This window comes from Crotalus tigris, unplaced genomic scaffold (assembly GCF_016545835.1).
Source record: "Crotalus tigris isolate CLP2741 ecotype Arizona unplaced genomic scaffold, ASM1654583v1 scf7180000017892.488125, whole genome shotgun sequence".
Taxonomy (NCBI): Eukaryota; Metazoa; Chordata; class Lepidosauria; order Squamata; family Viperidae; genus Crotalus; species Crotalus tigris.
Window position 1 is genome coordinate 440,878 of NW_024096708.1, and position 25,175 is coordinate 466,052.

Below are 25,175 nucleotides of genomic sequence, written 5' to 3' on the forward strand. Positions count from 1 at the left end.
AAACACAAGGAAGTCCAATTGCCTCTTAGAAAAGGGACCTTTGGGACAACCATGAGCTGGATGACTTGAGAATCTCCATAGACCACCTTCCACCAGCAAGATTAGCAAAAAATGTTTAGAAATATGTCAGATAGATGTTGGAAATGTAAACATAACATAGGCACGTATTATCATATTTGGTGGACATGTGGGAAGGCAAACGCTTATTGGAAAAAATATACATATGTGGTTAGAAAAAATATTGGGCGAACAAGTGGATTTTAAACCTGAACTTTTTTTTACTAGGCATTATGCCTGAAAAGACTAATAAGCAGAAATTATATTTAATTTTACATATCACCACAGCAGCAAGAATAATTTTTGCACAGTACTGGAAGAACGAAGGATTGCCATCAGAGGAAGAAATAATCAGGAAAATACTGGAATGTGCAGAGATGGACAGATTAACTATGAGGTTGAAAGACAAAGAAGATACAGACTACTATCAAATTTGGAATTTATTTTATTCTTGGTTAGAGAAAAGAATGAAGGATTAGGAATTGAACATGTATTAGCATAGCAAACTCCAGACAACTTGTTGATTGGAAAAATTAACATATGTTGATGAAAAAAAAATTAAAAAAGAGAATCTCCATAGACATTACACACTGTCATTTAACTGTTTGTGTATCCGGTGCACTGTAGTTATTTTTGTAGAGTACGTTTTTAACAATGTTTGTAAATAAATGCGTTGAACTTGTGTAAATGCAGCCTGGAGCTGAAGAGAATCTAATAAATGCATGCTGTTAAATAGCGTGGCCTATTGTAACACTTACCGCTTACTGTTAAATAAAGGCTTACAACGCTGTCTACGGTTATGCTTTTTCTTTTATTTTAACGTTGAAGATAATTTCGTTCAAACCAGGCCTACTGAAAGATAAAAGGACATTTCCCTTCTCCACTGTACCAATTATCCTCTTGATGCAAATAGACTCGGTGGCCAAATGTGTGTAAACATATACATTTAACTAATGGCTTCAGGAGGAAAGAAATTTTTAAAACTTTCTCCTGTTCTGAACTGGCCTCCTCTAGTTCAGAGTGGAAACGCTTTCATTTTTTAATAAAATGCTTTCCAAAAATGGCTTTTCCATAAAGGTAGAATGCAGAATCGTAAATCCAGATGTAAACAGATATTTTTCTTCTGTTCTTCAATAATAATAATAATAATAATAATAATAATAATAATAATAATAATAATAATAATAATAATAATATTGACAAATTCGCTATTAGTCAATTGCAAAAGGCGGCCTTATTAGGAACTGCTTCCATCCTGCGACAATATCTGTAATACCATCAAACTCCACATCTGCCTATCCCAGGTTCTGGGTAAGGACTCGATAGGTAGACAAAATGCCAAATCCAGTCTGAACATCTGGCTGACTGTGCAATGATCCATAATAGATGATGAAGATGATAACATTGGAAGGGACCTTGGAGGTCATCTAGTCCAACACCCTGCTCAGGCAGGAAACCCTACACCATTTCGGACAAATGGCTGTCCAGTCTCTTCTTAAAAACTTCCAGTGTTGGAGCATTCACTGCTTCTCTCTTTCCTTTCTTCCTCTGCTTCTTTCTTTCCTTTTTACCTCCCTTCATTTTTTTCCTTCCTTCCTTTCTCTTTCTTTTCTTTCTTTCTGCATCACATTTTGGTTTAAAATATGGAGCCAGTAGAGATGGTGCTGTCCCTTTTCTTTCTTTCTTTTTTTCTTTCTTTTTTCTTTCTCTTTTTTCTTTTTTTCTTTTTCTTTCAACAATCATACGCATCAATATATTCCTTATTTTGCCCTGTTTACTGAATGAATACAAGCTTTGGGAATGGTTTTGACTGTATAAAATAGCACAGCTTAAAAGGTTTCCTAATTTTGCTCGTTGAATTGATTTAGCTAGAGAGACTACACAGAACTCTCTCTCCCCCCCCCCCATCTTCATCATCCCACTAAGAACCCAGAGATTCAGCTTGGGCTGAAAGTGATCAGTCCAAAGTCATCTTCCATTGCTGAGGGTAAGAGTACCCAGTCACCACTCAACACCTTGATTGTTACATCATAGGGGCATTCCTACTTTAGTTCTGCTGAGTCCAAGTGATGCTCCAGTTAAGATATGTCCGTATGTGGTTATTATCATCAAAAAGGCAGGAGATTCTGAAAGTACTTCTAAGGTGGTGGCTGCTTACCATTTTTTAAGATGATGTCTAGTCTGACCTTCAGGGCTGAAATTATCCAGCCAAACTAGTCCACCTCCTCCTCCTCATTCTTCTTCTTCCTCTTCTGCCATATCCGTTATCGGATGTTGGCGATCATGTTGGCGATCCTGTTTTTATCAGCAGCCGCACGAAAAAGTGCTGCTGAGTTTTGTCCAAACCAGTCCCTTAGATTTTGAAGCCACGATGTTCTTCTTCTGCCTGGACCTCGTTTGCCTTCAGTCTTTCCCTGGAGGATGAAATGGAGTATGCTGTATTTTTCTGGGTGTCGCATCACCTGTCCGAAATATTCAAGCTTTGGTTTTTTAATTGTTTTGATGATTTCCCTGGGCTTTCCCAGGTGGCTTATCGCCTCCTCATTTCTGATCTTGTCAACCCAGCTTCTACGTAACAGCCGCCTGTAAATAGATCTCATTGGAGACATGGAAAGTACCAGGTTAGCAAACTTGGGTTTTCAAAATCACGACAAAAAGCCACCGCATTTGAACTTTCAAAACAATGTTTATTAAGCTTTCCATCATCCTCTTGACACCCCGATACACCTGAATGTTTTGTTCCAACTGGAAAGGATCTTGGTCAGACCTTAACAATTTCAGATCTGGCCTTTCATTAACCCAGCAGGACAAAGACAGAAGGACTCGGCGGTATCTGAAGAACGGACAGAAAGAGCTACGAGGAAGGTGGACTTTAGGCTGAGGTTATTGGGGAGAAATTGAGAACCTGGCAGAGACTAAGACCCACGTTTGCGTGGCAACGTTTAGCATTTGCAACAAAAAAGGAAGGGGGCTCTATTCTCCACGGTCTAAAGGTTGCGCTTTGATCTTCTTAACAGCGTCAAGGACAGCATCCCGGCTAACTTTGTCTCCAAATTCTTTCTCACGGTGTTCCAGGAGAAGTCCCTAAAAAAGAAACAAGAGCTCAGGAACAGGGTTATCTCCAAAAACTACAATCAGAAAACTTTTAACATGCTCCACCATTTACCTAGTTCTCCCCCTTCTGGGCTTAGGAAGAATTTTATACCAAGATTTTCAAAAAATTTTTAAATCATCAATATCATCAACTTCCAGTTCTCCATGTTCAATTTTACAAAATTAAACAGGAATCCTGGTTTCAGAGGTTCCTCATTCATAACGTTCTGCGACACAAGAAACAGGATTGTATCTCCAAAATAATACATAAAAGAAGTGAAAACAGAGAGAGAGAGAGAGAGAGAAAGGGAGATAGACAGAGATAGAAGTAGAGAGCAAGAAAGAGGGAAGGAGATAGAGAACAAGAGAGAAGCAGAAGGAGAGAGAGAGAAAGAGAAGGAGAAAGAGAGAAAGATAGTAAGAGGGAGACAGAAAAAGACAGAGGGAGAAAAGAGAGAGGGAGGGAGAGAGAAAAAGAGAAAGATAGCAAGAAGGAAACAGAGAAAGAGAGAGGGAGAAGAGTAAGAAGGAGAGACAGAAAGAGAAGCAGAAAAAGAGAAAGAGATAGAAGAAAAGGAGAGAGAGAGAAGGAAAAAGAAAGAGAATGAGAGAGAGGAGAGAAGGGAGAGAAATAGGAGAGGGAGACAGAAAGAGGAGAGAGAGAGAAAGAGAAGGAAAGGGGAGACAGAGAAAGAAGGAGAGAGGAGAGAAATAGAAGAAAAGAGAGAGGAAGACAGAAAGAGGAGAGAGAAAGGGAAATAAAGAAAGAGAAGGAAAGAGAGGGGGAGAGAGAAGGAGAGAGGAAGAGAAGGAGAGCAAGAGGGAAATATAGAAAGAGAAAAAGAGAAGAAAGAGAGAGAGAGAGAGGGAGGGAGAAAGAGAAATCCTTCAGTCTGGAAGAGAAAGCCAATTGCTAAGGTCCTTTCATGGGCTGAAAGCTGCAGAGAACGGAGACTCCCAGGCCACAGGGACAGAAGAGCCAGTAACACCTGCCTTTCCCAGCCACACCTGTCCGCTCTCTACCTGTCTCCCTGGGCCGATGACAAACACGCCTCCCAGGATCACGCCTTCTCCATCCATGTTGCCCGTGTAGCCGCTCCGCCAAGCACGCCAGAAGTTCCTCCAGACGTTCCAGCGGAAAAGGGCCAGAAACAGCATCTTTCTTTTTTGAGGACCGTAGAATTTCCTCTGGAGGAAAAAAAAAAAAAAAAATGGGAGAGGAACTCCGTGGCAAAAACCAGACTTAGGGAAGACCCACTGAACACGACCACATTAAGCCAAGAATTGCTGATCTTGGGGAAGAAAAGAAAGAAAGAAACGGGTTCGAACCCCATCTTTAAAATCAATTTTCACGCTGATGTTTATTGTTTTTATGTTTTATCTGGCTGCTTTCATTTGGCTGTAAGCCGCCTGGTCTCCTCTAGACAGGATGCGTGGCATGCAAATTTAAAAACAATTAGTCAAGGAATAAGGGCTGGATATTTCACCATCTGCTCCCTTCTTTTCCATCTCTGCACCATTTCTTTTCGTAAATTAGATGGCTCAAAGATTAGAACAGGATAGAGCTGGAAGGGACCTTGGAGGTCTTCTAGTCCAGCCCCCCACTCCAGCAGGAGAACCTATAGCATCTCAGACAAGTGACTGTCTAGCCCAGTGGTTCTCAACCTGTGGGTCGGGACCCCATTTGGGGTCGAACGACCATTTCATGGGGGTCGCCGAACAACGCAGTCCGCCATTTCCCCCCCCTTTTCCTTAGCTGTGCTACTCCCTTTTATTCTATTAGCTTTTGAAAGCCAACAGAAGAGACTCTCTTGAATAGAGTCTAATTCTATTGGCTTTAGACTCTATTCTCTTGAATAGAGTCTAATTCTATTGGCTTTCAAGAGCCAATAGGAATTGTCCAGGCTGTCTCTGCCCTGCTGAGCCCGCCAAAAGTCCCATTCTGCAAACGGTGCTGCACCCGTTGAGTAGTCCTCGACTTACGACCGGTTGGGAGGTCGCGGCATTAAAAAAGTTGAGAACCACTGGTCTAGCCTTAAAAATCTCCAGTGATGGAGTGCCCATGATTCCTGGTGGCAAGCTGCTCCACTGGTTAATTGTTCTCACTGTTAGGAAGTTTCTCCTTCATTCCAGGTTGCTTCTCTCTCTTTGATTAGTTTCCAACCATTGTTTCTCGTCCTGCCTTCTGGTGCTTTGGAGAATATTCACCCAGAACTGCAAAAAATCCTCAACGTTTTAATCTCGGAAGTTCCCGCCACAGGGAGGCCTTTTCCAAGCATACAGAAAACCTTCTTCCCAAACACCAGCATTTGCCAGGGGAACAAATGAACTGAACAATGTAGGTTTTGGCCCATTTCCCCCCAAACCGCGCAAGCAAGGATAATTTTACACTTCGATGGGTCCTCTCTTCCTCCTTAATCCCTTGCAAAAATCCCACCTACCTTTTCATCCAGAAATATTTCTCCCTTGAAATATGGCTGAAAGTCGGCCACCTCCGTCCCAATGCTCTCTTTCACGACAGCATAAAGCGGCACCCCAACCTGATCCAGCTGGGGTTTCAGAGAGGATAGCTCAGAGGCCTCCTATAAATGGAAGGACAAGTTAGATAAGATAAACTTTATTGTCATTTTTTTACCGTGGGCACAACGGCACAGTAAATTAAATTTAGTTGCCCGCTCTCAAAGTTAAACACATACATGACACACACCTAAACGTACTATGTACAACATAGATATGGACCCACACCCCTACATATACGTAGCAAATAAATATTAAATACTTTTTTTTTTTATTGAAAATTTTTATTTTTTAAAAACATACAATCATTTATAAAAATACAATAAAATTTTAAAATAGAGAACCCCCCCCTTACCCTCCCTCCCACCCCCACCCTCCCTCCCTTCACTTCCCAGAGCAGAATACAGGGTTAAGAAAAAAAAAGAAAAAGAAAATTATAATAATTAAAAAAAGGAAAAAAAAAAGAGAAAGAAAAAAAAATATCATAATTAACCTTTAACTCCATAACTTATAAAACAATTCTCTATAATATTTGATATTCATTCATAAAATAAATAAAACTTTTTAATTCCATATTTTTTCTGAATATAATCTATCCACCTTCCCCATACAGTAATATATCTTTCTTTTGTATGATCCTTTAAATAAGCAGAAATTTTTGCCATTTCTGCAAAACTAGATACTTTAAATATCCATTCTTCTAAAGTAGGCACAGAATCTTTCTTCCAATATAGACCTACTAGTAACCTTGCTGCAGTTAATAAATTCAACATCAAAGTAGTTTCTTTTTCATTTAAGTCAACAAAAATAGTTGAGGAGTAAACTTTATCTTCTTTCTAAAAATCTTTTGAATGTTCCACCAAATCATAATCCAAAAAGCCTTTACTTTTTTACAATTCCACCAAATATGAAAGTATGTCGCATCATTATTGCCACATCTCAAACATTTGGGCTGTATGTTGGAATACATACAAGATAATTTTTTAGGATCTAAATGCCATCTATAAAACATTTTATAAAAATTTTCTCTCAAATTTTGAGCTTGTGTAAATTTAACATTTCTTATCCAAATTATCTCCCATAAATCCAATGAGATCTACTTTTGAGTAGATTTTAGATAATTATTAATAGTATTAATTGTATTATTATTTTTGTTTTAATTTGTTAATATTTGTTTTGAGAAGGAGTTAAAGTGTGTTATGGTCTTGATTGATAGTTTAGTTGGTTTGTGTTAGCTAGATTATGTTTGTTTATTTGTTACCCTGTAATCAGCTCTGGGAAGTGGGGGGGGATGGGGGGGTTTATATTGTAATTTGTAAAACTTTTAATAATAAATAAATATTAAATACTGTCCATCTTGAATATATAACGGAAGGAGGAAGCTTGAGAGTTCGCAAGGTTAATGCTGTATGGAATGCAACTCTGGCTGAATCTGGATGTTCTGCTTTGGGTACCACGAAGTCTCCCCATTCCAGAAGGGAACAAGGAAAACAGGTCGTGGAGAGGATGTGTAGTGTCCCACATAATCTTACGGACCCTGCTCAAGCAACACTTCTGTGCTATGTCCTGGATGGGAGGGAGGGAACGGCCAATGATCTTTTCTGCCGTCCTCACCACTCTCTGCCCCACCTTCCTCTCTATTAAAAAGAGGTTGCTAAGTGAGACATTTCTTCAATGAAGTTCGCTCTGTTTTACAACCTTCCTTGCCTGGGCTGTGGAACTTAAGCAATTAAGAGGACGACAAATTGCTAGGAAAAAAAAAGGATTGTAACCAATAAATGGAATAACCGCAGGAGGGCGACTAGCATCAGAAGAAGATGCAATTAGGATTAATAGGAGCTTATTTGAATACTTAACGCTAATTATTTGAATTTAAGTGCTTTATAGACTCAGCCTATCTCCGCCAACAATCTGGGTCCTCATTTTACTGACCTCGCAAGGATGAAAGGTTGAGTCAACCTTGAGCTGGTCAGGATCGAACTCCAGACAGTGGGCAGAGTCAGCCTGCAATACTGCTTTCCAACCACTGCACCACCACGTCTCCAATCTTAAGCCAGTCAGGATCGAACTCCTGACAGTGAGCAGTGAGTTAGCCTGCAATATTGCCTTCTAACCACTGCACCACCACAGCTCCAATCTTAAGCCGGTTAGGATCAAACTCCTGGCAATGGGCAGAGTCAGCCTGCAATACTGCTTTCTAACCACTGCGCCACCACAGCTCCAATCTTAATCCGGTCAGGATCGAACTCCTGGCAGTGAGCAGTAAGTTAGCCTGCAATAGTGCTTTCTAACCATTGCACCACCACAGCTCTTAATGGCTCTGCTCCTAGTAGAGTAGAGAATAGTCCACCTCTGTCCTTTCTGCACTTTCTGCACTCTCTATCCTGCCTTAGTTTTAATTGCATTTTTAATTTTAAGATCTTTATTGTTTTAAAGCTTTATAAGGCGTTTTAATCAATGTCTGTAAAGTCGCCTTTAGAATATAAGTGTAATAAATAAAGACAAAACCACTACAACATTCCAGGCTTATAGACTAGGCTGTTCATTAAAAAAAAAAAAATAACAGAAAATTACACAGATGCGTTTGTGAATTCACCCGAAGCGCAGCACAACTCAAAGGGAATTTTACTTCGAATTCCTAAGCAGAAGCTAAAAAAAACCGTAAGATATTTTCCTTTCCAGCTGCCCAGATAAATCCCATATCTACTAGAATCTCCTTGGGGCGGTGAGCAAGCAATGGGCACATAAGGAAATATTCCTAAAAACTGGTCTAAGCTTGTCTTGCCTTTATTCTTTTTAAGACCGAGCATTTGTATTTGAGGGTTAACAACTTCAGGTTGCTTCTAGGGATTCATGCTCTTAAACACACACACACATACACACACACACACACACACACACACACACACACACACACAGCAATAAACATATAAACCTCCGCCCCCGTAGGAAAATCAGATTGCAGGAATGAGATTTCTGGCTTGCAGCACATCTGATACGTTATTTTTTTCCAGGCAGAGGAAAACAGATAAGAAAATATGAACAAATTGGCAAACAGGAGTCACTTAAAATACGAAGGGATGATATCTCAGTGTAAGATTCTGCTTCAACATCGTGCTACGTTTGGGCTGTGTCACCTATATTGCTCTTGAAGGAAGACATTTGCAAATCCCATCCTTGTGACAGAAATTCCTGGCCTTAGGAATCTGATTAATGTTCAACTTTTTGTTGAATGGTAGAATCACAAGACAGAATCAGAATAGAGCTGGAATAGAATAGAATGGAATGGAATGGAATAGTAGAGTAGTAGAGTAGAGTAGAACAGAATAAGAAAGAATAGAGTAGAGTAGAGTAGAGTAGAGTAGAGTAGAGTAGAGTAGAGTAGAGTAGAGTAGAGTAGAGTAGAACAGAATCTGGAAGGGACCTTGGAGGTCTTCTAGTCCAGCCCCCTGCTCAATCAGGAGAACCTATATTATTTCAGACAAGTGGCTGTCCAGTCTCTTCTTAAAAACCTCCAATGAATTGAGTGCCCAGAACTTCTGTTCCACTGGTTAATTGTCCTCAGGAAGTTTCTCCTTAATTCCAGGTTGCTTCTCTCCTTGATTAGTTTCCATCCATTGTTTCTTGTTTTGCCTTCTGGTGCTCTGGAGAATAGTTTGATGCCCTCTTCTTTGTGGCAGCCCCTCAAATACTGGAGCACTGCTATCATGTCTACCCTAGTCCTTCTTTTCTCTAGACTGGCCATCCTGCAACCGTTCTTCATATGTTTTAGTCTCCAGGCCTTTAATCGTCTTAGTTCTGGAAGGGACCTTGGAGATCTTCTAGTCTAACCTTTGCCCAAAGCAGGTCCTTGTTTCATCCTGGACAAATGTTGTCCAATCTCTTCTTAAAAATTTCCAGTTGATGGAACATACACAACTACGGGAGGCAAACTGTTCTACAGTTGTTCTGTGAAGAAATTTTTCCTTGCTTTTTAGACTGTATCTCTCTTTAACAAGGTTCCACCCATTGCTTCTTTCCTGCCTTCAGGTGCTTTGCAGAAAACGTTAATTTAATCCCCTCTTCCCTGTGGCAGCTCTTCCAGGGATTATCCATGACTGCCTCGCTATGTGAAACTGCACCAGTAACTCCAGCTAAGCCAGTTCAAACCTCCTGCTAGAGAGCTGGCCTATTTCCAGTTTAATAAGCTGCTACCGTATCTCTGCTAAGCTGCAGAATTTCTTCTTTTGGGTCCCACTGTTTTCAAACCCCTGTTCTCTGCCTTTTGTGCTCCTAGAGATTAAAGCCTTTTGTTCTTTGTCATTTTATTTTTTTCCCCACCCATCCAATTTCCCTGTTCCTGCCAGTTGTCCCCGTTTTAAATGTAGATTTAGACATGCTTAAAAGCTTTGTTCTCTCCGGTGCTCTTTTTTTGGTCCGCTGCCCAAAGGATTGGCAGTTAAGGAACACAGGATGTAATGGTACGCTTGAAACCAGAGGAAGATTTACATCCTAACTAACTGAACATTCCTCCATTCTCAGTCAAGAGAACAAATCAAGTTCACAGAAGAATTGTAAATAAGAGACTGAGAAGCCATCTGCCACAAGCACCAGGAGATCAACTGAGCTTTCTGTAATCCTATTCTATCCTCTTCCAGTTAGTCTTACTAAGCTTATTACTGGAAGAACCTTGCTTTCCGTGCAGGCTTAACAGAGTAAGAGTTGGAAGGGACCTTGGAGGTCATCTAGTCCAGGGCTTTTCAACCTTTTCACCCATGGTACCACTTTTAGGATATGGCAATATCCGAGTACCAGCAGTTGCCTAGCAAGGTGTCAAAAACTTGATGACCAAAAGAAAAAAAAGGAAAAAAGTGATAAAGTACAAGTAGTCCTCGACTTACAACAGTTCGCTTAGTGACTGTTCGAAGTTACAACTGCACTGAAAAAAGCGCCCCCCCAAGCCACAGCTGAGCAAGACACCTGCCTGCCCCCCCCAGTGGCGCTCTTCCTCCTGTCCGAGGTTTTCATTGTTGTGAGCATTTCTGTTGAGGATTGGCAGTGGGGGTGGGGTGGGGGGGTTGGTTTTTATCCCCCCCCCATCTGCTGGGTGGTTGCAGCAGGTTTTGGTCACTTCCCATGACCCTGGGACACTCTGACCGTCATAAATATGAATCATTTGCCAAGCATCTGAATGTAAATCACAAGACCCTGGAGATGCTGCAACATTCAAGCTGATCCTGGCACTTCTTCTGGGCTCAGCAGAAGCGCCAGGATCAGCGCCGAGCTTCAGCTGGAGCCTGGCGCTGATCCTGGCACTTCCGCTGAGCCGACAGCCCTGCAGCTCCAGCCGTCTCTCACTCAGGCTTGTGCGGTGCTGCCACCGGTTCAGCTCATTCCCCTCCCCTGCTACTTTTCTAGGATGGTCGCGTACCACCTGCCAGGTGCCAATGTACCACAGGTGGTACCCGTACCACTGGTTGAAAAGCCCTGATCTACTGGAGAACATGCATTACCTCTCTGCACAAGAATCATCCAGGCCGCCTCACCGCCATGATGACAGCGCCGTTCGTCTTCCACAGATCCTTGGCTTTGAATGTTCTTTGTTCTCCTTGAGATCAAAGGGAAAAGGGAAGGAATATCTCATTTAAGTTCAGCTCCTTTGAATCGTGTTCACGTCCTGGTAAAATGCACGGCAAAGTCCACAGAGTTGTTTTAGCAGCGAGATGGAAGGGATTGGATTCTGCCTTCGACACGGATGTTTTTCTCAACTTTCCAGTGTAACCTACTGTGGGGTCCTTGGTGCTTGAGCTTGGTTGTTTTCTTGCAGACGTTTCATTACCCAAGTAGGTAACATCATCAAGCACTGATGATGCTATCTAAGAAAACAAGCATAGAAAGCCCCAAGGATCCCACAATTCATCCTCCAGCCTACAAATATTTGTTTCTATTCGTAGCCTACAATTCTTGGAGTTTCAAGAGTTTCCTGTCCAATTCTCTCCCTAGCTTTTCAAGATCAATCAAAGTATCTCCGTAAATCAGTGGTTCTCAACCTTTTTAATGCCGCGACCCCCAACCGGTCGTAAGTTGAAGACTACTCAACAGGTCGTAAGTCGAGGACTGCTCAACCGGTGCAGCACCGTTTGCAGAATGGGACTTTTGGCGGGCTCAGCAGGGCAGAGAAAGCCTAGACAATTCCTATTGGCTTTTGAAAGCCAATAGAATTAGACTCTATTCAAGAGAGTCTATTCTATTGGCTTTCAAAAGCCAATAGAATAAAAGGGAGTAGCACAGCTAAGGAAAAGGGGGAAAAAAATGGCGGACTGCGTTGTTTGGCGACCTCCGTGAAATGGTCGTTCGACCCCAAATGGGGTCCCGACCCACAGGTTGAGAACCACTGGTCTAGCCTCTTCTTAAAAACCTCCAGTGATTTCTGGTGGCAAGCTATTCCACTAGTTAATTGTCCTCACTGTTAGGAAGTTTCTCTTTAATTCTAGGTTACTTCTCTCTCTACTGGGATGATTTCTGGTGGCAAGCTGTTCCACTAGTTCAGTGGTTCTCAACCTTTCTAATGCCGCGACCCCATAATACAGTTCCCCATGTTGTGGTGACCCCCAACCACTTATACATCACTGGGTGCCAGGGGCTTGGCCAAAGAAAAGGGGGGAAAATGGCCTTGTTTGGCGACCCCCGTGAAATGGTCGTTCAACACCAAATGGGGTCCCGATCCACAGATTGAGAACCACTGCCGTAAATCATGAAAACATGATCAGCAGATAATTAATTCTATTACCGTCTATTAGGCCAGTTTGATGCCTTCTAGACAGCCATGCTTCTCAGGAATTGTAATCCAATGTGTTGAAGGGCACCAAGCTGAAGGAGGTCTGGGCTATTTTAACCCCACTTCCATATACTTTCTCCCAAAGAGAGCTTTGGGAGAATACTTGAATTCTAAAAGTCCACGAACTCCCTTTTTCTCCAAGCTGAATCCCACCTTCTGAGTCCCCAAACTGTAGAACCAGGAGTGGGTCTCAACAATACAAGAGGATGCATGTTCTTGCATGCATTCCTGCATTTCGCGTGGAAAGGGGATGCATCTTTTCTGAGACACAAATCTCACACGTCAATGAAATGCAATGCTGCTCAACCTGGACCTTGAGAGTCCTAGGGGATGATCACCAAAAAAAGCTAACACAATCCTGGGTTGTATAAACAGAGGCACAGACTCCACATCACACGAGGTATTAGTACTGCTTTATAAAACCCTAGCAAGATCACACCTGGAATTCTGCAGCCAATGTTGGTCACCATATCACAAAAAAGATGTTGGGACTTTGGGAAAAAATTCAGAGAAGAGCAAGTAAGATGACCAAAGGCCTAGACACTAAAACATACGAAGAATGTCTGCAGGGCTTTGACTAGTCTAAAGAAGAAATTGGGGATAGCAGTATTCCAGTATTTGAGGGGCTGCCATAAAGAAGAGGGGGTCAAATTATTCTCCAAAGCACCAGAAGGAAGGACAAGAAACAATGGAGGGAAACTAATCAAGGAGAGAACCAGCTTGAACTAAGGAGAAAGTTCCTGACAGTGAGGACAATTCACCAGTGGAATAGCTTGCCCCCACTGGAAGTTTTTAAGAAGAGACTGGACAGTCACTTTTCTGAGATGGTATACATTCTCCTGCTTGACTGGGGGGCTAGACTAGAAGACTGTACTAAGAACAAAACAGAACTGGAAGGGACCTTGGAGGTCTTCTAGTCCAGCCCCCCCGCTCAAGCAGGAGAACCTATACTGTCTCAGACAAGTGACAGTCCAGTCGTTTCTTAAAAATCTCCAGTGATGGGGTACCTGAAACTTCTGGTGGCAAGCTGTTCCATTGGTGAATTGTCCTCACTGTCAGGAACTTTCTCCTTAATTCCAGGTTGCTTCTCTCCTTGGTCAGTTTCCAACCACTGTTTCTTGTCCTGCCCTCTGGTGCTTTGGAGAATAATGTGAAAGACCTCCAAGCTCTAATTCAATTCAATTCTATTCTATTCTATTCCAATTCTATCTTATTCCATTCCATATTCCATTCCATTCTATATTCCATTCTATATTCTGTATTCCATTCCATATTCCTATTCTATTCTATATTCAATTTCATTCTATATTCCATTCCATTCTATATTCCATTCTATATTCTATATTCCATTCCATATTCCATATTCCATTCTATTCTATTCCATTCCATGATTCTATTCTATTCTATATTCTATTCTATTCTATATTCTATTCTATATTCTGCTCTCTCCTATTCTACTCTACTCTACTCTGTAATTCTATTCTATTCTATTCTATTCTATTCTATTCTATATTCTATTCTATATTCTACTCTCTCCTATTCTACTCTACTCTACTCTGTAATTCTATTCTATTCTGCAATTCTATTTTTATTCTGTAATTCTATTCTTTCTGTAATTCTATCCTATCCTACCCCATCCCATCCCATCCCATCCTTATTCTTATTTCTATTTCTATTTTCTAACTTTCCAAGTGAGGAATGTTTTCTAGCTCTAAATCTCTCTAGCAGAGTAAACTCCGAGGCTTGCTATTAGCCCTTTATCCACTCCAGAAAAAAAAAAGAAGGAAGATTTGTCTCTCCAGTTGCATTTCTATAATTTGCAATTAGGACCGTGGGAACAATCTCTGCCCGAGTCTTACCTTGGCCCAGACTCTTGAGATCAATTTCTTCTAGAAACTCCAGCGAGGCATTTTCTGCTTTAGTGAGAAACAGATCCGTATTGGCAAGGATGATCCCCGTCACAGCAGCCCCGATGGCGCCGAGACCCAGAGTCCACATGGCTACCGAGAAGTCAATCGGGAAAGACATCTCTAGAAAGATTAAGGAAACGAGTGATTACACCAGCAGCCCCAAAGATTCATTTTTTTTTTTTTTAAAGGGAGAAAAGGAATGAATCTCAGTCCAGAACAATGGGGAGATAAATAAAAGTGTCTGTTGAGTCAGGCTCAGCTCCTAGTGACTACAGAGATACGTCCGTGTGTTTTTTTTCACCCCTCAACAACAGTATTACTCATTTGATAATCAAATAGTTTTGCTTGCTTCCCTGCAAAAAACGAAAATGCTTTGAAAAGCGGAGCTGGATACTGGGGCGGGCTTTCAAATGACTTGACAGCTTACCCCCAGAAATCGTGAGCTCTCCATCACTGGAGATTTTAGAGAAGAGTCTAGACATTCACCTGTCTGAGATGGTATAAGTTCTCCTGCTTGAGTGGGGGGATGGACTAGAAGACCTCCAAGGTCCCTTCCAGCTCTATTCTATTCTATTCTATTCTATTCTATTCTATTCCTTATTCTATTCTATTCTATTCTATTCTATTCTATTCTATTCTATTCTATTCTATTCTATAATATTCTATTCTATAATATTCTACTCTATTTCTGTTCTATTCTATTCTATTCTATTCTATTCTATTCCATTCCATTCCAAATTTCATTCTATTCTATTCTATTCTATTCTATTCTATTCCATTCCATTCTATTCCATTCCAACTTGCATTCTATTCTGCTCTATTCTATTCTATTCTATAATATTCTACTCTATTTCTGTTCTGTTCTATTCTATTCTATTCTATTCCATTCCATTCCAAATTGCATTCTGTTCTGTTCTGTTCTGTTCTATTCTATTCTATTCCTTATTCTATTCTATTCTATTCTATTCTATAATATTCTATTCTATAATATTCTACTCTATTTCTGTTCTGTTCTGTTCTATTCTATTCTATTCTATTCTATTCCATTCCATTCCAAATTTCATTCTATTCTATTCTATAATATTCTATAATATTCTACTCTATTTCTGTTCTGTTCTGTTCTATTCTATTCTATTCCATTCCATTCTATTCCATTCCAAATTGCATTCTGTTCTGCTCTATTCTATTCTATTCTATAATATTCTACTCTATTTCTGTTCTGTTCTATTCTATTCTATTCTATTCCATTCCATTCCATTCCATTCCATTCCAAATTGCATTCTGTTCTGTTCTGTTCTGTTCTATTCTATCCTCTATCCTATCCTATTCCTGCTCTATTCTATTCTATTTCTGCTCTATTCTATTCTATAATTATAATCTACTTTTCCTTCCCAACAGTAAGCAAAAAAAACCCAAGCATTAGCAGCTCCATACATCATTATCCCAGTCTCAATTCTATTGCATTATATGCTGCTCCTGAATGTGCAAATTCTCAACTATTCTTAATCATTCTCAACTATTTTGATTTCATACGGCCCTGTGGTTTTCGATGACAAATAGCCAGCATTCCTTTTCTGTGGCTGTAATAAAACTCAGTCAAGCACCTTCCCGCTGAAGATGCAACATTCCCATAATTTAGGACAAAGACAGGGGTAACTCCACCAAGCTGTCTTTCCTTCTGTTGTGAAACACAAGTGTGAAGTAGCATACAATACATCGGAGGGAGACTATTACAGTCTTCTGGCTTGAATTCCAAATGTATCATAGGCATAAGAGGAGACACCTACCAGCTTTAACGTGGATGCTAAACGTTTGAAGACCTTCCAGTGCAGGTGTCAAGAGCTATCTGAGCAAGGTGAAGGCAAGTTCTGGATGAAAAAGTCTTGAGCAAACAGGGAGGTGACTATCCTGCCCCTCTAAGACAAAACATGGGTAGGACAGGCTGGCTGCCAGCCAAAAGAACATTGGCGTTCTTCTCAAACAAATTGCTGCAAGCAACCTTACCCAACACGTCTTGGGTGGAAACAGGACTGGATGGTTAGAAAATTGTTAAGCAAAGGACTCAAGTTCCCTCGGCATCCAGAATGAGTGGGTGGGTGGGTGGGGCCATCAAAAGGAGTGGATCTGAATTGGGACACGATTGACAAGTAGGTAAGAAGGTGTCAATTACAACTGTTAATTAAAATCATTACAAGAAAGAAAGAAAGAAAGAAAGAAAGAAAGAAAGAAAGAAAGAAAGAAAGAAAGAAAGAAAGAAAGGAGGGAGGGAGGAAGAAACAAAGAGAAAGAAAGAAAGAAAGAAAGAAAGAAAGAAAGAAAGAAAGAGAAAGGAGAGAGAAGGGGAGGGAGGGAAAGAAGGAAGGAAAGGAGGGAGGGAGGGAAGGAAGGAAAGAAAGAAAGGAGGGAGGGAGGGAAGAAAGGAAGGAAGGAAGGAAAGAAAGAAAGAAAGAAAGAAAGAAAGAAAGAAGAGAGAAGGGGAGGGAGGGAGGGAAGAAAAGAAAGAAAGAAAGAAAGAAAGAAAGGAAGGAAGGAAGGAAGGAAGGAAGAAAGAAAGGAAGGAAGGAAGGAAGGGGGGAGTGAGGGAGGGAAAGAAGGAAGGAAAAGAGGAAGGAAGGAAGGAAAGAAGAATAAAAAGGAATCTGAGAAATCATATCTTCCACTTCAGTTGGACTCAAAATTCCCATAATCCCCAGATAGCAAGGCTGAGGACCTCATGTCCTGGGAGTTGAAGCACAAGACGTTCAGAAACAAACGGGGGAGGAAGATTTACACAACTGCATCTTTGTGTATTGTTTTATTGACTGTGGTGACACCGGACACAATGAATCTGAATACACTCAAGATTGTGCTGCTATTCTTACTTGTAACAATTCTACCAGGGATGCAAACACCAGCGCGTCAGCACGAGGGCTCTTGTAGCTTCGAACAGTCACCAAATTAAACTGTTGTTAAGTTGAGGACTAACCTGTAACTTCATTCCTACGTTGTGACTAGTCTGGGTCATTGACCCGTAATAAGGAATTGGATGATTTGATGATAAGTTTACATTTGTGTTGGCTGGGGGGGAAAAAAAAAACATTCACACAGAACGTTAAAAGGTCACGTTTCCTGAAATGCAGTGGCCCCAAGACCTCGTTGGATCATTTTGAGGAACTAGAAAACTGCAAGGATGAAGAAAATCAACTAAACACCATGTGTTCGATCCTCCTAAAAAACAGCTCTGATCTGGTGTGCGGCCACTGCTGGCACGTAAGCATTTCTCTGAAAAATATCTGGATCATCGCTATGCTGTTGTTGTCACGACAACTATATGAGAAAACTACATGGAATAGCTTGCCTTCAGAAGTTGTGGGTGCTCCATCATTGGAGGCTTCCCAAAAAAAAAGACCAGACAGCCATTTGGGATCTCCTGCTCCAGCATGGGTTGGACTAGAAGACCTCTTAAGGTCCCTTCCAATTCTTTTATTCTACGTTCCATGTTCTAAATCTCTGGAATAGTTCGTGCACAATTAGATCTTTTCTTCTGCAGCTGTTTTTTTTTTCTTTCCCCAGAATTGATTTATATCCATATATTGCTAGACTATTCTGGACAGCTTTAGCTTGTTTTATAAGTGCTTCTAATTTTAACAGCACTCTGCAAAACGGTATTTGGATGGGTTTTATGTCAGACTTTCACCCAGAGGAATAATTAAAAAATAGTATGTCGCAATAACGTTGAGATTCTAGTTTGGAAGTTCATGGTCAACACCAGATCAATCAATCAATAATTCTGCCAATAAAGCTAAGGTGACGCACACCTACATTATACAAACATTGAGAGTGAATATTCACAAAAATAAAATAAAAAAATCATACTGGCTAAGACAAGAATACTCTGTTGCTGGCTTTTCTTTCTCACGCTACAAATATTTTAAGAATTGACATCTCAAAGAGGTGAATTTGCTTACCTCAGGAAGGGTGTCCAGCTGGGTCCCTATACTGCGTTTGTAATCCCCATACTAGCTGGGAGTTATAGTATCGGTCGCCTAACACATCTAATAATGCGAAGATACGCCAACTGGTTCAACCGAACGCTCATTATAATTGCGGTTGACATGTTGACACAGGCTTGCATTCACCCCACCCTGAAGCCTTCGTTCTTCAAAGTGTTTGGAAACCTCATGTTGAGGCTTCAACCTAATAGGTTATCCGGTGTCATTTTAAGCATCTTCACCCAAAAGGTTTCATGCCATCAAAAAAATGGCTTGGGAAGACAAGCAACCAAGCTTGAAAATCTTTTGAACGCCTAGCTATGTAAAACAATGTAAAAAAAGATGTTGAGACTCTGGAAAGAGTACAGAGAAGAGCAACTGGGGACTGGAGGCTAAAACATATGAACAACAGTTGCTGGAATTGGGTATGTCTAGTTTAATGAAGAGAAGGACGAGGGGGGACATGATAGCAGTGCTCCAATATCTCAAGGGTTGCCATAAAGAAGAGGGAATCAATCTGTTCTCCAAAGCACCTGAAGACAGGAGAAGAAGTGACAGATGGAAACTAATCAAGGAGAGAAGCAAACTAGAATTAAGGAGAAATTTCCTGACAGTGAGAACAATTAATCAATGGAACAACTTGCCTCCAGAAGTTGTGGATGCTCCAACACTGGAAGTTTTCAAGAAGAGACTAGACAGCCATTTGTCTGAAATGATGTAGGGTTTCCTGCCTGAGGAGGGGGTTGGAGTAGATGACCTCCAAGGTCCCTTCCTATCCTATCCTATCCTATCCCATCCCATCCCATCCCATCCCATCCTATCCTGGAACAATGGACCCTATTCAACAAAATAAGTTTTAATGTGGAGAAATGCAAACTTTTACATTTAGGCAGGAAAAATCAAAGATATAAGTACAGATTAAATGAGACCTGGCTCAAAAACAGTAACTGTGAAGGGAACCTTGACTATGAGCCAGCAATGTGCAGCAGCAGCCAAAAAAGCTAATACAATCCTGGGTTGTATAAACAGAGGCATAGAATCAAGATCACGTAAAGTATTAGTACTGCTTTATAAAACCCTAGTAAGGCCACACCTGGAATACTGCAACCAATTTTGGTCACCATACTACAAAAAAGATGTTGAGACCTTGGAAAAAATTCAGGGAAGAGCAACTAAGATGATCCAAGGCTTAGAGACTAAAACACACGAGGTAACGGCTGCAGGACTTGGGTTTGGCTAGTCTAAAGAAAAGAAGAAACAGGGGAGACATGATAGCAGCATTCCAGTATTTGAGGGGCTGCCACAAAGAAGAGGGGGGTCAAGCTATTCTCCAAAGCACCAGAATGCAAGATAAGAAACAATGGTTGGAAATTGACCAGAGAGAGAAAAAACCTGGAATTAAGGAGAAAGTTCTTAACAGTGAGGACAATTTACCAGTGGAACAGCTTGCCTCCAGAAATCATGGGCACTCCATCACTGGAGATTTTTAGGAAGAGACTGGACAGTCACTTCTGAGATGGTATATGTTCTCCTGCTTGAGCGGGGCTGGACTAGAAGACCTCCAAGGTCCCATTCTATTCTATTCTATTCTATTCTATTCTATTCTATTCTATTCTATTCTATTCTATTCTATTCTTATCATCACTCTATTCTATTCTGTTCTGTTCTATTCTATTCTTATTCTTATCATTATTCTATTCTATTCTATTCCATTCCATTCCATATTATTCTATTCTATTCTATTCCATTCCATTCCATATTATTCTATTTTATTTTATTCTATTCTATTCCATATTATTCTATTCTATTCTATTTCTATTCTATTCCATTCCATTCCATATTATTCTATTCTATTCTATTCTATTCCATATTATTCCATTCCATTCCATATTATTCTATTCTATTCTATTCTATTCTATTCTATTCTATTCTATTCTATTCTATTCTATTCTATTCTATTCCATTCCATTCCATATTATTCTATTCTATTCTATTAACTTCAAGCTCAAAGAGATTTAACTTTGATCAAAACAACTTTACAGAAATGCCGGCCTACCATATTTCCCCCAAAGTAAAACCTAATTGGAAAATAAGCACCAGCATCATTTTTTCAGGATGGTCATAAGTCCTACCCCCAAAATAAGCCCCCGTCAGCCAGACAGATGCATTTAGTACCGTATTTCTCCAAAATTAACCGGAAAATAAATCCCGATGTATCCTTTGGAGCAAAAACTAATATAAGACCTGGTCTTATTTTTGGGGAAATATGGTACACGGCTTTTTTCCAGTACCAGAAAAATAACCCATTTAAGGTTGATACATTAAACAGAGAGGCTGAACTATTTCATTCACCTGTAATTTACAAGACGAAGAGTACCGAATACTTGCAAGCTTGGTTAAAGTGAAGCAAGACTCTTGAAAGTCCAACAGCAGACTTGTGTGTGTCCTCCAAAAGGTTGTGAATCAACAACCACATAAACCAGAACTTCTTATTTATAGAGCTGGGCTGTAAAGAGAAGAATGTTTTCCCAGCGGCAGGAAAAGTCCCACGGTATTTATTCCCCTTTCACACTGGAGGCAATATTAAATCCGCCGTAAAAACAGCGAGTGGGTTGTGTAAGGGAGGGTTGGAAATAACCCAATTTTCTATGCCTGGCCTCTGGACTGGATTAGTTCACAAGGATAATAATTCTAAATGTCCTTCTCGGTACTCTTTGTCTTATAAATAAAATTCCATACCTAATCTTTTCCCATCTAAGAAGGCACGAGAGAAAACCATCCACCCATTTATGTTCATTCATCTGTCTAACCTTCCTCTCGCTCTCCTCTCTTTTTTCTCTCTCCTTCTCTTCCTCTTTCTCTATTTTTCTTTTCCTCTCTTCTTTTTCTGTTTTCTCTCACCTTTTTTCTCTCTCCTTCTCTTCCTCTCCCTCTTTCTCTTCCTCTTTCTTTTCTCTCTTCCTCTCTGTCTTTCTCTATTTCTCTTCTCTCTCTCTCCTTCTCTCTCTCTCTCTCTCTCTGAAATGAAATCTAAAGAAGCTTGTGGTGAAGGTTGCATCATTTAACTAACAACCATGCAAGCTTATTAGACTTGCAAAACGACTCTGAGGACTATTGTCCATTAACCTTTACTCAGAAGAGTAGCAGGATCTGACCCAGGTAGCCTCACCAAAGAAGCCAAACGGGCTACAACAATCTTGTAGAGAGAGGGGCAGCAAATAAGCCTAATAAATAAGCCTTTTACTGTCCATGGGGTCCATGAAGGCCAGATCCTGAAGTTGAAACTCAAATACTTTGGCCACCTAATAAGAAGGAAGGACTCACTGGAGAAGAGCCTAATGCTGGGAAAGATGGAGGGCAAAAGAAGAAGGGGACGACAGAGAAGGAGGTGGCTGGATGGAGTCACAGAAGCAGTAGGCGTGAACTTAAATGGACTCCAGAAGATGGTAGAGGACAGGAAGAAGGCCTGGAGGAACGTTGTCCATGGGGTCGTGATGGGTCGGACACGACTTCGCAATTAACAACAACAACAACAAATAACCCTTTCTTGGTTATAAACATCTCTTCCCGACAGAGGAGCTGTTCTTCATATGTTTTAGTCTCCAGGCCTCGGATCATCTTAGTTGCTCTTCTCTGAACTTTTTCCAAAGTCTCAACATCTTTTTTGCAGTATGGGGACCAAAATTGGTTGCAGTATTCCAGGTGTGGCCTCGCTAGGGTTTTATAAAGCGGTACTAATACTCAACGTGATCTTGATTCTATGCTTGTTACATGCATGACTTTTGAGTTGCACGGAGACTTGTTCACACATGCAACCAGGAGCCCTGCATGCAAACCTGAAAGTTATTTCTACAGCTTGTAAAAATCTGGAAGGAAGGGGTTAGCAATCTCCACTGGCAACTCTGAATTCAATAGATAAAAATAATTTAGTTTTAAAACATTTTGAGGGAGGGTGGGTTTTTTTTTTTGGTCTGTTTTTTTTTCTTCTTCTTGGCCATCTGGGTTTATTTGAACACAAAACCTTGTGTTGGCAACTTATAACTAATAACTCTAACTTTGCCGATTCCCCAAATCTTGGTTTAAAAATGGCTGTTAAGAAACCAGGACTGTTATTCTGATGGAGTCCCAAAGGTGCTTTTTTCAAGAATGTTGTTTTTCTTTGAAGATGTTTCGCGTCTCATCCAAGAAGCTTCTTCAAGAACAAGAAAGTCCAGTTGCCTCTTGAAAAAACACCTTTGGGACCACCAGGACCGGGATAGCTGGAGCAGCTCCATAGGGATTATTGTCGGGTCCAATTTCTCAACGTAGTTGAAGCAGAATCACCCTTTCAGAGATTGCAGAAACCTCTTTTCAAAATTTTTATTTCTGATCTAGCCGTCTCCCAATGAAAAGGAAGTTCGTGGCTGTCCCGTTTTCCTGTCTTTTGGGGAATGAAATGGATAAACAGATTTTATTTTTTCTTAGAAGCGCACACCTAAGCATCTTTGCATCTTTAAAACCCGCAGGGAAAGTTTATTTTTATTTTTATTTATTTATTTTTAAAAAAGGAAACCTGAAAACAGCTAGCTCGTCCCACCTCTCTCTCTTTCAGCATTCCTTCTCTAAGTGATAAAGGACTCGTAACTTTTTTCCTAATTGCACAATTGTAACCTTTTGCACCAGCCGTTGTTTGCTCTGCTGCATTGCATTTTTAAACAAGAGCGCAAGAGAAGGGGAGGGGGGGGGAAAGTGTCATTTTATGGGGGGGGGGAACCAAAACAAAACAAAATTCCCAATGCAAAAAAAAAAAAAAAAAAAGCAATTCTATTTTTCTTTGTTCCAAGGAAGGGCTCGCACGCCTTTGGAATCGCGTGGTTCTATTTCTGCAGGAATAAAAAAAAGATCGTGCATGCAATTCAATGGAAAAATATATATATATCCTGGGCTGTGACGGCCTTTGCTTCCCGAATTCGACAGAAAGTTGGCTTATATCTAGATTGGTTTCTATCCAAGGCCAGCCACATTTTCCCCTAGCAGCAGAAGGGGGGAGGGGAACGGGGGGGGGGGAAGGGTCGGAAAAGCGAGCTCGAATCTAAGCCTCCCCAAATACAAAGTCGAGGGAGGGGGGAGGAAAAAAAAATCAAGTCTTCTGGTTGGACTCTTGAAGATTTTGCAAACGGGTCAATGCTGTTTTTTTTTTTTTTCAAAGCAAGAAGTGGGGAAATAGTTTTAATTTCTACCTGGTTTTTCTCCACTTCGCATCAAGGTTGCTGCTGCTTCTGGCTCCTGAGCCCCGGGGCTCAGGTTTTTTTGCCCCCATCTGGCTGCAAAACTCCAGATGGCCACTAGAGGGCGGCAGCCAACCCCAAGGATCGCCTCTTTCTGCCGCCCTCTAGCGGCCGTCCGACTATTTGCAGCCCCGAGCGTAGTCCAGGCGTATCTATCTATCTATCTATCTATCTATCTATCTATCTATCTATCTATCTATCTATCTATCTATATCTTTCTGTCTGTCGTTTGGCTCTTTGTCTATCTATACACACACACACACACACACACACACACAGATACGTATACACTCCTCTCTTTTTGTCTTTCTCCTCTCTCTCTTCCTCTTTTCTCTCTTCGTCTCTATTTCTTCCTCTCTCCTCTCTTTTTCTCCTTCTCTCTTCCCCCCCTTCCTCTCTCCCTTTCTCTATTTCTTTCTCTCCCTCTCTTTCTTTTCTCTCTCCTTCTCTCTCTCTCTCCAGCTCTGGGTGCAGATGATGCTGCGTGCTCGGTGGGGACCCAGAAACTCCGACAGGGAAGGAAGCCCCGAAGCCCCCCACTCCCACCCCCGGCCTGCGCCTTTGCAGAGGACGCGCGTCACCGCTTCCCAAGTGCTTTTCTGCAAGGCATGGCTGACAAAGACACACACACACACACACACACACCTGACTTGGCTGGCGCAGGGACGCGAACTCACACTTTCAGAAGAGCTGCAGACACACACACACACGCACACTGGCTTGGCTGGCGCAGGGAGCGCGAACTCACGCTTTCAGAAGAGCTGCAGACACACACACACACACACACACACTGGCTTGGCTGGCGCAGGGAACGCGAACTCACACTTTCAGAAGAGCTGCAGACACACACACACACACACACACTAGCTTGGCTGGCGCAGGGAGCGCGAACTCACACTTTTAGAAGAGCTGCAGACACACACACACACACACACACTAGCTTGGCTGGCGCAGGGAGCGCGAACTCACACTTTTAGAAGAGCTGCAGAGGATGCTCGCGCCGGCTCTCCATCGGCAGCTTGCTGCGCCACAAGCCGCCAGCCTCACCTGCCCTCACCTGCAGCCTACACCGGCAGCGCTGGCAGCCGGCCCACAGCCCATAAGCCCCCAGGGCATGAAGGGCGGGGGGAGCCAGGAAGAGTCTCCGCTCAGGCCGACTAATCAAGCAGGGAGGCGCCGATTCAATCCGGAGCGATCTGGGTTAAAAGCAAGCCGGGTCTTCGCGCGCGCTGCGCAAAAACAGCCCTTTGATCCCTTGGTGTGAAAGCGTCCTTTGCGCAGCTGGTGCTTCTGTTGTCCTTTGGGGGAGAGGGGTGTGTGTGTGTTGTGTGTGTGTGTGAAAGGGGGGGGGTGGAGTCGGGCTTGGCTAAAGCAATCCGTCTGGTTAATTCGCAAGGTTCGTTTTTTTTTTTCTAGCCAGGCATCATCCGGATTAGACTGTGTTGTTCTCTGGGTCTTCGAATGTATGTAGGTCTATGCGTAATTCTGTATTTTATTTATTTGGTCATGTTTGGGTCGAGTATATTGGAGGTGATGGCCTTTT

At 41.5% G+C, this 25,175-nt stretch overlaps 1 protein-coding gene across 4 annotated transcripts; it reads right to left on the reverse strand.

The window, feature by feature from the left end:
• Positions 1–2,723: 2,723 nt before the first annotated feature.
• Positions 2,724–24,864, reverse strand: PRXL2A (peroxiredoxin like 2A). 4 transcript variants are annotated; one of them, XM_039344148.1, is made up of 6 exons: positions 24,602–24,864; positions 14,344–14,514; positions 11,160–11,254; positions 5,592–5,732; positions 4,174–4,338; positions 2,724–3,141 (listed from the first exon to the last, which is right to left on the reverse strand). In XM_039344148.1, exons 2-6 carry the CDS (start codon positions 14,510–14,512, stop codon positions 3,031–3,033), a joined length of 681 nt encoding a protein of 226 aa, XP_039200082.1. In that variant the 5' UTR covers positions 14,513–14,514; positions 24,602–24,864; the 3' UTR covers positions 2,724–3,030. The 4 variants fall into 4 exon arrangements, with proteins under 4 accessions (XP_039200082.1, XP_039200083.1, XP_039200084.1 ...); XM_039344149.1 differs by lacking the exon at positions 24,602–24,864 and adding an exon at positions 20,718–20,862; XM_039344150.1 differs by lacking the exon at positions 24,602–24,864 and adding an exon at positions 18,342–18,457.
• Between the last annotated feature and the right edge of the window lie 311 nt (positions 24,865–25,175).